The 15,044-nt window shown below is 39.3% G+C and overlaps 1 protein-coding gene across 2 annotated transcripts in view; it reads left to right on the top strand.

Annotated features, from left to right (window-relative positions):
* The window catches only part of LOC126198426 (coiled-coil domain-containing protein 130 homolog), a 109,104-nt gene that overhangs the window by 46,837 nt on the left and 47,223 nt on the right, over positions 1 to 15,044 (top strand). For both annotated transcript variants that reach the window (XM_049934734.1, XM_049934733.1), the window contains exon 5: positions 12,686 to 12,824. In XM_049934734.1, the coding sequence (XP_049790691.1) occupies positions 12,686 to 12,824 (139 nt within the window). The remainder of the gene's footprint in view (positions 1 to 12,685; positions 12,825 to 15,044) is intronic.

Genomic DNA, 15,044 nt, shown 5'->3' with positions numbered 1-15,044 from the left:
GGGAATAATCGTCCAGGCAAATGAGAGATCCAGCTGGGTTCTAATACCAAGAATAGTAGTGTTGTGTGCTGTTGTGTAGTATAGTGTGGTAGTAGTGCAGTCCAGGATTACAAATTACAAAATTTGTGATCTACCAATGTCGCATAGTGTAATAGACCAGTAGTGTGTGCCTTCTGGATTTGGGATGAGCAGATATCTGTGTGCTGGATGCCCAAATGGTAGTATCCAGACTTTTTTTAGTTATTTTTTAATGTAGTTATTCTATATATATTTCCCCCCATTAAATAGCATTTGCAGATCATTAGAATTGTTCATGTTCAATATTTGGTCTGTTCTTTTATATGGATAACAGACTAAAAGAAAGCAGCAACTAAATAAAAATAAATTACATGGACCAGTCCAGAGAATAATTGGGATGGTGCAGAGTTGTCATCAGTACTTTAGTCAGCCATAGAAATGAACAAATTCACTTGCAGGCAGAAATCAGATTGGGTCATTGACTACTTGGCATTAAATCAACCAATGGTGTACTCTCTTGACCTGTCAGCTGAAGATACTGTGTTATTCCCCATTTGCAGCGACCCCACCGTACATAGCTGTAGGTATCAATGGTATGGTTTCATCCATTGATATGACTGGCAGGATTAGAAGATTATTCATATTTAAGATCTAATTGCCAAATTCTGTTATCAATTCTGAATTTCTGAATATCTTGATAAAGTTTAAGAGCAGCTGTAACATTGATATACATTTCATTCTTCAGTATACTGAATAAATACCTTATTTCTCAAGGACTGTTGTTACAAAGTTTGTTAGAATTGTTGTTGCGGTCTTCAGTCTGAAGACTAGTTTGATGCAGCTCTCCACGCTGCTTTGTACAGTGCAAGCCTCTTCATCAACAAATAACTAATGCAGCTACATGCTTTTTAACTTACTTATTGTATCCATTTCATGGTATTACTTTACAATCTTCAACCCACACACTTCCCTCCATTACTACTGTATCTACCTGACTGTAAGACAACACTGATTATAAGGCAACCCCCATTTTTTCAAGTGGCTTCTTGAGAAAAATTTATTTTTAACACATTCTGGCTAATCAAAATTGCAAATTGTTTTATAGACAGATATTAGGAAGTTAACATTACACGTACTCTAAATTTATGCTGTTTATTGAGTGTCTACATTTTGATAATACAAGGAAAAATAAAATAAATGGTTGACATTAATTTGCAGACCATTCATCTGTGGTATCATTATATTTCATCCTAATTATCCTAATAGAACAGCTCTGAAATTTAAGTCTTCATTGTCACAAATATTTGGGGTTTTCTTCCTACGTTGTGATTTCTGAGGTTGGGTTACTGTGGGGCCTGAGAACACAGCTGTTTTTATCTGAATACATATTGGATTTCGCTTATATACTGAAGTAAGAATGTTGAAATATCTCTTGCTTCAAATGGGAAGGGAATCATGTGGCACATTAGTTTGAACTACCTCATTCTCAGGGATACACGTAAGAAATCTGTTTTAAGATATCTTTATTTGTGTAGGAGCTAAGACCTGTTAAAGTTTAGGACACTTGTCATAGTCAGCTTGACAGTGTACACACAATATGACCTCCATTGTGCTCGCACACAATCAGTCTTTTTTTGCCAGTCCTGCTGCACACATTGCAAGATCTGTTGGTCAACAGAGGCACAAACCTCAATATGCCAGCAGAGGTGGGCTAAATTGTTGATTTTTACCTTATATACGATGATTTTAAATGTCCCCACAGATAAAAGTCAAGAGGTGTAAGATCAGGGGACTGTGGTAGCCGTTCAGTAGGACCCCTCCTACCTATCCAGTGACCTCCAAACTGTTCATCCAGAAACTGTCTGACTTTGGTAGAATAGTGGAGAGGTGCATCGTCTTGTTGGAAGAAGGTTGGGGAATCATCTTGTGGATTCAGTAGTGTTGGAAGCACTCAATCACAGAGCATGTTAAGATACCTCTCTCCACTCAAGGTTCCATAAATAAACATCAGAACCACGATTCTTGTGTCCCAAACATGCACCAAACCGTCTCTTTTTCACCACCAGCACATTTACAGGGTTCCATTCTGAAGGAGTTTGCATCTGACCAGTAACAATGATTCTGTTTGTTTACTTCGCCTTGCACATAAAAACTAGCTTTGTCACTGAACAACATCTGTTGTATGAAATTTAGATTTCTGTTACACTGATCCAGAGCCCATTCCGCAAACTGCACCTCGTCATCCTCCGAGAGATGACGCAACTGTGTGTGTGCAGAACACACGCAGGATTGAATGCTGACTAACACCAGATATTGCTGATAATCGACGCATACTGCGATGGGGACCTTTCACAAATGATGCCAAAATTGCTGTTGCAGTCTCCTCATCAGTGGCTGTTCTTGGATGTCCACTGAGTGGCTTGTTCACCACAGAACCTGTTACACAAAATTTGTCCAATAACTTTAATACTGTCATATTTGAAATGGCATTTCTCTCAGGATGCCAGGCATTGAAATTGGCAGCAGTCACTGTGGTACTTCATCCACTGCTCATTAACACATTTTCAATGCATGCCTGCTGTTGTGTGCCATTGTGGATCACCTGCAACAATAAACAGAATTGATCACTTCCACGCAGTTTCATTTCTTGACCGGTCATAACTCCTACGCAAATGAAGGTATCTTAAAATAGAGTTCACATGTATATTCCTAAGAAAGAGGGAATTCAAAAAGCCACATGGCCCCCTTCCCATTTGAAACACATAACCCAAATCCAAGATGGTGGATTTAAAGATGACTGTCACTGTTACCATAGCTCCTATACGTTGCGCCCCCACCTACAGACATCCCATACCAGACGCCATTATGATTCCTCACACCTTTCGAGGTTTATAGGGGTGTATCCAGACTTTTACCTCACCCTGCATTGTTGAGTATTTGTCAAATTTTAAAATCAGTTCCTTTATGACTACAAATGGATTCAGGCAAACTGCAGTTTAAATGTGGTAGATGTTCCTAAAAGACCAAAGTACATGGTATATATTTCCACGGTTGGCAACATGACGTAATTTGCTGCCCGCACACTGCTCCCTCCCCACACTCGTCCTAGTTCTCAGCCAAGCTGGTATTACTGTTCCCCCCTCCAATACTTGCACAGTGCTGTTCTTGAGCAACTGTGAAACATGGACTGCAAGTAATATATAACAACAGCAATTAATACATAAATGAAATATCACAATCACAATTTAGTCCAATTTCCAAACTTCACTCATCGTGCCATCCTTGGTATATCTTCATAATGGGTCTTGCTGCTGCAGTTTATTCTTGCAACAACTATTACAGTATAATATATTAATTTTCCTTCTTGTTTCACCAGAATGTCTCCTTTATGTTCTAAAGCTGATTAAAAGCTAGTAAACTTTTTACTCTGAATTCTAACACATGAACAGTGGATTAATTTCTCACGTGCAACCCACTTGGTAAATCATTACACTCTCTCATAATCAAATAAAATATTGATCTGTGTTCAGAATCAAGTAATGTTTTTTGAAGAACAACATTTTCAGTTTTGAGTGTTGCCTTTACTTAACAATTAGCATTAATGTTTGTATATGGTATCCATACAAGTATGAGAACTTTTATTGCAAAACTGTTCAAATACAACAAGAGTTTGTAGGATGATAGAACATAATGCAATTCCCTTTTATGTTTCACAGAATTGTCACATTTTGAGTAGAGCAGTAGACTGTTGTATTGGGTAGTTAATAGTTTCTCGCATACCCCTTCCACTAGTGCCATACGAGTCAAATGTCATGTGATTGTTTGAGCAGCATTGATACTGTACTGAGCACTTTGGCATATTGGGAAATTTTGAGCCTGCGTGAATGCAAGTATCATTTGCCCAGCCCTGCGCTTCCACATTCTTCAAAATAAATTTGTATGTGACCTCAATAGCCAAAGCTTTCATCTATAAATGTAAGACGAGCCCTATATACTCGACTTAACAATGCAGAAATGTTAACCTCAGCTGCAATAGTTTAATCTGTGAATATGAGACGACCCTGTATTTTTCAAATGATGAATTTGGAAAAGAAGCCTCATCTCACGATTGGGTAAATACGGTAAATTGGTAATTTCCAGATGTCTCAGAATGTGTGCTATCAACTGATCCCTTCTTTTAGTCAAGTCATGCCACAGATTTCTTTTCTCCTCTGTCCTATTGAATACCTCCCTATTGGTTACATGATCTACCCATGTAATCTGTATTGTTCTTCTGTAGCACCACATTTCAGGAGCTTCTATTCTCGTCTTGTCTGAACTGTTACATACATTACACTACCTTTATTTCCAAAACCAGCTTGTTCCAGTGCTCAGTCAAAACTTAATGTTCTTTTATGTGGTTGGTGATAACTTTACTTAATATCTTGTATATTACAGATAGGAGGCTGATAAGCATATGGTTTTTTTACGCTTCATTTGCCTTTCCAATGAAGCAGAATGGCTGCAGCATTATTTCATTGGTGAACTGCCTTCTTTTACAAATATGCTGTTAATATTCTTCTTGCAGTTGATGCTCTCATGTCCAGATTTGTATAAAAATAAATTTGTTTTTTCATCTTGAGTAAACGCAATTTTTTCATTTTTATCCAGATATATTTTGCTGAAGTTACAGCGTAAGTGGATTTTCTATTTTATTTATTGTTCTCACATGCTGTGGTTTTTTATGTTTTGCATTAAGTTGTTTTTCTTTCACAGTTTGTCATGTTTTTTCTGGTTCCCAGTTATCTTCACTGTGAAAAACAGTACTTTTTAGACTTCCACTCTCACAATGATATTGTAAACTTAAGAAGAGCAGTTTTTTACAGTGAAGATATGGGAACACCAGAAAAAAATGAGACTGTAACACCTTTTTTCACAGTTTTTCATTTTTTCTGGTTTCCCAAAGCATGTAGCATTAAATAAATAAGTGAATATAAAAAACACTGATGATGCATGTAACTTCTGCAAAATGTGTCTGGGTAAAAATGAAGAGAAAAAAAACTGTGTTTGCTCAAGGTGAATCTCATCCAATAACAGATTTATGCTATTAATAATTTTACACATTTTATTTTGTATATTCTTTCCTTCAGATTTAATCATCTCCCAGCATCTTACCAATCCTTGTATCTCACATGGATTTATACATCTCACTGCCATTACTTATATATTGTCATTATTTTCATTGTTAATTATCATGATTAATGTCTTATCCTGAATACATATTTAACATATTCACAATGCCATTGTGGATTGTTACTCTCTGTGGGACGGTGTGAATATTCATGCTCTCCTTCATCTCTTTAAATATTTGTACTTTTTTCCTGTCATTAGTTGCTGTGTCTGCTCTTATTTTAACTGGTGAAATGTGCTACCTATCCAAAATAAGTTAATTTTTTTCCATGCTCTTTTGTTTCCTGTTGTTTCTCTTACCAATTTCTGATTTCTTCTTCTGACCCACATGAAGAAGTATCCAAATAGTTTTGTTTAATTAAGCAATTCTGTCTTGTTCATATTATTGTTTGTTTAGAAATCTTACTCTCTCTTTAATACTTTCCTTATTCCATTTAAGATCTTCTTTTCTTGTGTTTTCTTTGTACATATTTTGCATTTGCCTATGTACTTGTGTTAATAATTGCCTCTTTCATCAATGTCTTTATAACCTTCATTTTCTAAGATGCTGCACTTGTTGCCCAGTTTTATTTGGTGTACCTGTCTATCAAATAAATTCTCATAATCAAACAGTGGAAACTCACATGGAATATCAACAATACTAGGATGAGGATAGATTGCTACTCACCGTAAGGATGATCCGTTGACTTGTAGACAGGCACAACAAAAAGACTGTTACATATTATAGCTTTCAGCAGCCAAAGCCTTCTTCAGCAAAGAAGACATCCATAAATTCACTCAAGCAAGCATACTGCAGGCACACATGACCACTACCACCAGCAGCTCCGACTGGTCATTGCACTAAGGTCTTTATGGTGCATAGCAATCCATCCTTTCCTAAAATTCTCGTAATCTACATTACTGATTTCCTTCCTGACATAAAAGTTCATTTCTAGCTTTGTTATCTATATTGACTTTGCACACTTGCAATTTGAATGTGGTTTATAACCATTACATGCTTACTTTTTGTTTGGTAAAATATAATCAGTAAATTTACATGTGGGCAGAATAGTTGGCCAGTATATACTTATTCCAGTATACTGCTGATAGACACATGTCAGTGGGGTATACAGAAATCACAAATTTCCCTAAGATTACTCAGTTGTATAAATGCATGACTGTGATGCAAGATTACTTTCAATAATTTTATTTTTGTTACTGACAATTATGTGTTGCGTAGTACGATTACTTCAATTGGAAGTATCATTTTATTTAATGCTTAAGAGCAGTGGCACATCACCTGCACAAAATATATTAAAACATAGAAAGCAATTAAAGATGGGGCAAAAGCTTAAACTGAGCAATTCTATGTCCATTTTGAAAGGAAATACTCCCTGAAAAGCATAATTGAATAGCTGAACAGGGATTTGAAGTGATTCCTCTCTCTCTCTCTCTCTCTCTCTCTCTCTCTCTCTCTCTGTCACTGTCACACACACACACACACACACACACACACACACACACACACACACTTGTGCTATCAGCCTAGAGCAGCACAGTCATTGTAGGCTTAAAGAAATCCAACGAGGGAACATTGCAAACAAGACCAGACCATAGCACAAATTCCAATACCTTAGTCACAAGTAAAAAGCTGAAGAGTAGTCCAAGAAAAAACACATAGCATGGATGCAACAAACTGGCATAGCAAGAAGTTATAGATGAAATTCCCAGTAAACACAGCATTGGCTGCAAGCTACAGGGCTGATCCCTATATTTACAGACTGCAGTCAAACGTATTGTCCATGAGATGCAGTGGGAGTGGTGCTGACAGCAGCATCTAATCTTGGACTGGTAGTTTCTTCAGCCATGCGAGAATAGTGGCAACCTCGATATTACAGAGGGCTGAGTGGAGACGCCTCTGCTTTAGATCAAAACAGCTGTTAGGAACCTGTCAAGCATCAACAATGCTAGTAAAACATTAATATTAGAATCCAGTCATTTACTCGCAATGTTTACAAGTCGTCGTTCTTTTGCACCAGCCTCAGCTGGGGCACATACAGCTGCATGTTGGATTCTATCTTATGTCCGTTGAGTCAGCTCAGCAGTTGCACACCCAGGAGAAGGTGTCAGTGGCCATTGCACTGCACTGCACAAAGTGGTTCTTGCATTGGCTGCTGGGGTTTCCTTGGTCCCACTCCAAATTCTATGATGACCCTTGATTACCCACCCACAATGTACATGGTGTCTGTAGTCATGTGGTTGGTTGATCTCCTCTCTATCCCTGGTAGGTTGCAAGCCCTTGGAGGCATTTGAGAATTGAACAGAAATGTGAACCTCAAGTGGCCCTGTTGCTGGCTTCCACATTGAAGTTCTGTGCTGACAGCACCCTGCAGTGTGGTGTTTTCGGAAGACACTGTTTCTCCATCAGCAGATGGCAGACAGTGAGCAACACGATGTTCATGAGGTGGAGGTCATCATCTCGAGTGCATCTTCGCCTAGTTCATACATCTGTGGCGTAGTTTTACTACAGTGTTGTAATCATAGAATCAAGTGCTGTGTGTCCTCCTCATTCTGATATATTCACTTAACAGGCTGTTTACTGCCAGGTTCATTCCTCACTATATACTCTTGTGAAAGAGAGAGAATTTCTTGTAACATGTCTTATGAGCTAATGAATATGCTTGTCTAACTTCCTTTTGTTTTCTGTCATGTCTTCTTCCTGTCGAAGGCGTGTCCTCAGTCAGGCAGACAGTGTTGTAATGTGTTATCGACCTGACCTCCTTGCGTCATACTGGCTTGCTTCCTGCTTCTGCCTCTGCCCTGGCATTGACTTGAGTTTGCTCATGACTATGTTAATGAGTTTTAATAAAATTTTTCTAATTTCTACACTTAACACTTGGTTCAAGAACCATAAAAGAAGGTTGTATACCTGGAAGAATCCTGGAGATACTAAAAGGTATCAGATAGATTATATAATGGTAAGACAGAGATTTAGGAACCAGGTTTTAAATTGTAAGACATTTCCAGGGGCAGATGTGGATTCTGACCACAATATATTGGTTATGAACTGCAGATTGAAACTGAAGAAACTGCAAAAAGGTGGGAATTTAAGGAGATGGGACCTGGATAAACTGAAAGAACCAGAGGTTGTAGGGAGTTTCAGGGAGAGCATAAGGGAACAATTGACAGGAATGGGGGAAAGAAATACAGTAGAAGAAGAATGGGTAGCTCTGAGGGATGAAGTAGTGAAGGCAGCAGAGGATCAAGTAGGTAAAAAGATGAGGGCTAATAGAAATCCTTGGGTAACAGAAGAAATATTGAATTTAATTGATGAAAGGAGAAAATATAAAAATGCAGTAAATGGAGCAGGCAAAAAGGAATACAAACGTCTCAAAAATGAGATCGACAGGAAGTGCAAAATGGCTAAGCAGGGATGGCTAGAGGACAAATGTAAGGATGTAGAGGCTTGTCTCACTAGGGGTAAGATAGATCCTGCCTACAGGAAAATTAGAGAGACCTTTGGAGAGAAGAGAACCACTTGTATGAATATCAAGAGCTCAGATGGCAACCCAGTTCTAAGCAAAGAAGGGAAGGCAGAAAGGTGGAAGGAGTATATAGAGGGTTTATACAAGGGTGATGTACTTGAGGACAATATTATGGAAATGGAAGAGGATGTAGATGAAGATGAAATGGGAGATAAGATACTGTGTGAAGAGTTTGATAGAGCGCTGAAAGACCTGAGTCGAAACAAGGCCCCGGGAGTAGACAACATTCCATTAGAACTACTGATGGCCTTGGGAGAGCCAGTCATGACAAAACTCTACCATCTGGTGAGCAAGATGTATGAGACAGGCGAAATACCCACAGACTTCAAGAAGAATATAATAATTCCAATCCGAAAGAAAGCAGGTGTTGACAGATGTGAAAATTACCGAACTATCAGTTTAATAAGTCACAGCTGCAAAATACTAACGCGAATTCTTTACAGACGAATGGAAAAACTAGTAGAAGCGGACCTCGGGGAAGATCAGTTTGGATTCCGTAGAAATGTTGGAACACGTGAGGCAATACTAACCTTACGACTTATCTTAGAAGAAAGATCAAGGAAAGGCAAACCTACGTTTCTAGCATTTGTAGACTTAGAGAAAGCTTTTGACAACGTTAACTGGAATACTCTCTTTCAAATTCTGAAGGTGGCAGGGGTAAAATACAGGGAGCGAAAGGCTATTTACAATTTGTACAGAAACCAGATGGCAGTTATAAGAGTTGAGGGGCATGAAAGGGAAGCAGTGGTTGGGAAAGGAGTGAGACAGGGTTGTAGCCTCTCCCCGATGTTATTCAATCTGTATATTGAGCAAGCAGTAAAGGAAACAAAAGAAAAATTCGGAGTAGGTATTAAAAGTCATGGAGAAGAAGTAAAAACTTTGAGGTTTGCCGATGACATTGTAATTCTGTCAGAGACAGCAAAGGACTTGGAAGAGCAGTTGAACGGAATGGACAGTGTCTTGAAAAGAGGATATAAGATGAACATCAAAAAAAGCAAAACGAGGATAATGGAATGTAGTCAAATTAAATCGGGTGATGCTGAGGGGATTAGATTAGGAAATGAGACACTTAAAGTAGTAAAGGAGTTTTGCTATTTAGGGAGTAAAATAACTGATGATGGTCGAAGTAGAGAGGATATAAAATGTAGACTGGCAACGACAAGGAAATCGTTTCTGAAGAAGAGAAATTTGTTAACATCGAGTATAGATTTAAGTGTTAGGAAGTCGTTTCTGAAAGTATTTGTGTGGAGTGTAGCCATATATGGAAGTGAAACATGCACGATAACCAGTTTGGACAAGAAGAGAATAGAAGCTTTCGAAATGTGGTGCTACAGAAGAATGCTGAAGATTAGATGGGTAGATCACATAACTAATGAGGAAATATTGAATAGGATTGGGGAGAAGAGAAGTTTGTGGCACAACTTGACTAGAAGAAGGGATCGGTTGGTAGGACATGTTTTGAGGCATCAAGGGATCACAAATTTAGCATTGGAGGGCAGCGTGGAGGGTAAAAACCGTAGAGGGAGACCAAGAGATCAATACACTAAGCAGATTCAGAAGGATGTAGGTTGCAGTAGGTACTGGGAGATGAAGAAGCTTGCAGAGGATAGAGTAGCATGGAAAGCTGCATCAAACCAGCCTCAGGACTGAAGACCACAACAACAACAACACTTTATTATGCTGTGTCGTAGCAGTAACACTTCTGGGGATACCAGAAGTGCCTTAACCAATGCTCTATCCAGTTCAGTGCATAATATAGTGTCAGAGCTCAAGGTCATTTGTCTAGGGCTGAATCCCTGCATGGTTTTAATTATTTTTCCTGACAGTTAATGTAACTTTCACTTCCACCTAAGCTTTTCAATGTGAGAGAGCTGCACCATGATTTGTATTTCATGTTATCTAAAGTTCCCTGTGTAATTGGGTCCACCAGTTCTGAGAGCATCTCACCTGAAATAGGACCATAGTAAACCACTGAACTTCAGTTACATGCTGCAGTAATTATGAGTGTACTGTATAATTGCATATTTAAATAATGTAGAAGGAAAGGTAACAGTTCTCTGAATAGTAGAGGCATTGAGCTGTAGACAGGCAGATAAAGTAGACTGAAAATATTGCTAGTCTAGTACCTCACGCCGCAGAAGTTGAACACACGCCAGAACAAATGGACATAGTCAGCCCATAGAGGGCTCCGCGTCCGCGGCGGCTATTCCGTGCAGCGGCTCTCACGCAGCGAGGGCGCCACCGCTACGCCACCTGCAGACAGCGGCCAATAGCCGCTCCCTCCGGTTTCGTATATAGGGACCCGCTCTGCCCTAGTCCCGTCAGTCTGGTACTCGCTCTGGATTGAGTTTCTGTCTCAGCGGTACTGCGTTCTTGGCGTTGCTTGTTGTTGACTTTTGCCTGGCTCTGGTTCCGATTGGATTTACTGTTGCTGTTTGGTGTTGCGGTTTCTACAAACCTCCATTGTTTATCTCTTCCTTGTTGTGTCGGTCAGAGTAGGTCGTGGTCGGTTGTTGTCGGTTGTCATTGGTCTGTTGTCCGACTCGTCCTTGTGTTTACCCAGTGGTGCGTGCTCCACCGCCGCTGGCTTCCCCGCCTGGTGGCTCCGATCCGCAGCCCAAGGCGTTCCCGCAGTTGATTGTGGTTACTACAGCTAGCTCTCAGACAAAACCATTTTCTAGCTAGCAAAACACACACACACACACACACACACACACACACACACACACACACTCTACACAACACCTGTACAGCTACACTATCTGGCTGAACACTGTGGCAGAGAATTGCAGTTTGACTAGATGAGAGGTTGTGTCACGTGGAGTGGGTCAGGGAAGAAAGGGGCAGGAAGCAGGAAGGAGAGTTTGGGAAGAGTGGCTGATGGCAGAAAGTTAGGCAGCAGTTGCATAGGATAGGAATGCAGAAGAAAGAGGTAGCAGGTACACAGGATAGGAATGTGACATGGATTTTGGCACCGGTGAGTTTGTGCAGCACATCTATACAGTGCAATGCTGCAAACACCTTCAAAAATACATCTGAACATTTAAATATAATGGAGGGAAACATTCCATGTGAGAAAAATATATCTAAAAACAAAGATGCTGTAACTCACCAAACGAAAGCATTGGTATGTTGATAGAGACAATAACAAACACACACACAAATTTCAAGCTTTCGCAACCCATGGTTGTTTCATCACGAAAGAGGGAAGGAGAGGGAAAGACGAAAGGATGTGGGTTTTAAGGGAGAGGGTAAGGAGTCATTCCAATCCCGGGAGTGGAAAGACTTACCTTAGGGGGAAAAAGGGACAGGTATACACTCGCGCGCACACACACACACATATCCATCCGCGCACATTTAAAGTTATACTTGATGTTAAAAGATTAATTTTTTTTTCAGAATTTTTTTTAAATTGCCTGTCTGGCACTAATGTGACCTTTGCTGCTTATTTTGCTGCTGCAATAATGAAACTCATTTACTGCCCTTAGTGTCACATTTTCTAATCTAATTCCCTCAGTTTCACCTGATTTAATTCATAGAGCTTTTGTATAGGTGACTGTCTGCAGCTGTTTGATAATGACTGTCTACAGTTGTTACATAATTTGAAAAAAGTATATTTGTGCCATCAGCTGTGCGATTGTGTGTTTATTCTTTACTGGTTTCGATTATTACAACCATCTTCACAGGAGATATACATTGTTTTTCTCCTGTGAAGATGATAGTAATAATCAAAACCAGTAGAGAATAAATATATAATCATACAACTGATGGTGCATATATGCTTATTTTAAATTATTTAATTCATCTACTTCATTGTGAAAATTATCTACCAATTTCTCTATGCTAAATTAATATTACATGCCTCTCAACTTCTAAATATTTAGAGAACTCTGTTTGCTTGACCATTGGTACCAGATGTATTTACTGACTGCATGTATATGACTGCACCAGTAATTTTAAAATACTTGTTCCAGGCAAAAAAACGTGTTCAAAAGAAAACAGAGGCTCGAGATCGAGCACTGACTCATAAATTTGGACTAGATCTGCCACTTCTTCCAGAACTAGAATCAGATGTGCATTTAGCTAAGCTACTGGCCTTGAAACCTGCTCAGAGTAAGTAGAACTGATGACATAAAGTCATCTTTTCTTCATTAAAGGAGGATTTGAAATAAAAATATAGAAATAATTTGAAATACAGTTTCCAAAATTGTCAGCTTAATACTGAGAGATACACAGATGAAGGTTTTGTGTGTGTGTGGGGGGGGGGGGGCAGTTTCAGACATTCAGTATGTTAAAAGTGGGTAGAAAAGACAAATATAAATATGAAAGGTACACACAAGACTGGGGAATGAAAACCACTGTCATATGAGGTCAGATTTCCAAATAAAGAGAATGTACTCTTTCTTATTGTAGACGTAATCATGTTGCACAATAGCGGTCTTAACCAGTTTCCCTCATATATTGTATTCTGTATGTTACAGATGGTATTTGCTGAAGAAAGTGTTCACAACTGGTTTTGTCATACGTTAGTCTTGAACACTTCATTCACTAAACGCTGCCTATGACATATACAATCCGAAGGTGCTCAACATGTGACCAAATGCACAGTGAAACTTTTCACATTCCCATAATTTAAGCTGTCACAGTCAAGATGTAACAGAAGATGTTACACTTAATGCAAGTTTTCAGTCTGTTCACAATTTTATTTACAAAGTTAGTGGCTAAAACATTTATACATACAACACAACATTTTCAAATACTGACTTTTTCAGTACACAGTAGCACAGCAGTCTGTTAGTGCAGCTGGCCTGTCTTGGAATAAAACCTCAGCAATACTTTTGTCTGCTTAAGTTGGTATCAACAGTATTTTTGTCATTTGGTGCAATTGATGGATCATACTGGAAGGTTGAGTTTTTTCACAAATATTCCGTTTCAGATTGTCAACAAGCTTTCTCAAAAATCTGTTCCCTCACCAGGAATTGCAAATCAATACAAGCACTCTTCTGTAACAGAGTGTACTTGTGTTACTGCAGCAACTTCTGCAGTTCATGCATACTCTACAAGTACAGATTTCACTTCGGCTGTACTAAGAAAATGCTTCAAGACATTAAGCATGTCATCTATATGCCCTGTTATTGAGGGCTGTCCATCTCGGTGTCTTCTTGCCCCCAACCTCAGTGCATTAATATCATGGAAAGTTCTTGAAGTATGTTGTTTCAAATGGATTTCCAAATAGTCTCTACTACGTAATACGATGTCATGACCTGAAAACCATGCATCTTTCACCTGGGCCAATTACCTCTTTTTCATTTTCATCCAGTGTGGCTGGGAGAACATCAAAGGAAGGTGCTGTGAATATTTTGTGGAGAAACAAAAGTAAGGAAATGCACTTCTTTTTGCTAGTAATTGTTGGGATTCTGATATTTGGCCTCAGTAACCAGAGACTGAAGACTGTGGTCATGTTTTGTGTGTGTGTGTGTGTGTGTGTGTGTATGTGTGTGTGTGTGTGTGTGTGTGTGTGTGTGTGTGTGTGTGTGTCTGCGTCTGCGTGTGTGCGTGCGCGCGCCTGTGTGTTTTCTGATTCGGATGAAGGCCTTTTCGACCGAAAGCTTACCTGCTTGACAGTCTTTTTGTTGTGCCTATCTGTGATAGAGCATCTCCACTGTATGGTGAGTGGCACTCTTATCATTTTCACAATTGCCGTGTCTAGAATTAAGATATTCATATTGGGAATGTATTAATTGGCCATATTGTAATCGACATTGTGAAATAAATTGTTTCATTGTGAAACAACAAGCATTTCAGTAGCCAATATTAGGTGAGGAATGCCTCAAAGAGACAAAATATCTTGATGTCCTCCTTCACTGCCATTCTCAACCTGAGTAGAACCAGTGGCAGTTTTTCTGACCATGATTATGAACTGCATATTAGGGCTGCGGTTGAATCACTCTACCATTCCACTGCTCACTGGATGATAGCTAATGCAGAGGTGGTCGCAGCTGCACAATAGAAGATGTTTATTGAATAGTTGGCTTTCAGATTGTTTCCTGTGATCCTTAGTTATGTCTCGCAGAATGCTAAACCTGGAGAGCCAAGCAAGCAACAGTACTCTTGCAGCCAATTCAGTGGATATATTTTGTACCATGACAATCTGTGGCCACCTGATAAAACAGTCGATGATCATTAGCAAATACTGTCTGTCAGAGTATGGTAGTGGCCCTATACTGCCCAAATGTGTAAAAATATGGTTGACAACGTCAGGAAGCGAAACAGGTGCGGAGACATGCCTGCTGATATTACACTGGCATGTCAGACGTTTGTGCCCAAGCGCGA

Source organism: Schistocerca nitens, chromosome 8 (assembly GCF_023898315.1).
Source record: "Schistocerca nitens isolate TAMUIC-IGC-003100 chromosome 8, iqSchNite1.1, whole genome shotgun sequence".
In the NCBI taxonomy this organism is placed as follows: Eukaryota; Metazoa; Arthropoda; class Insecta; order Orthoptera; family Acrididae; genus Schistocerca; species Schistocerca nitens.
This window is presented reverse-complemented; position numbering and strand designations above follow the sequence as displayed.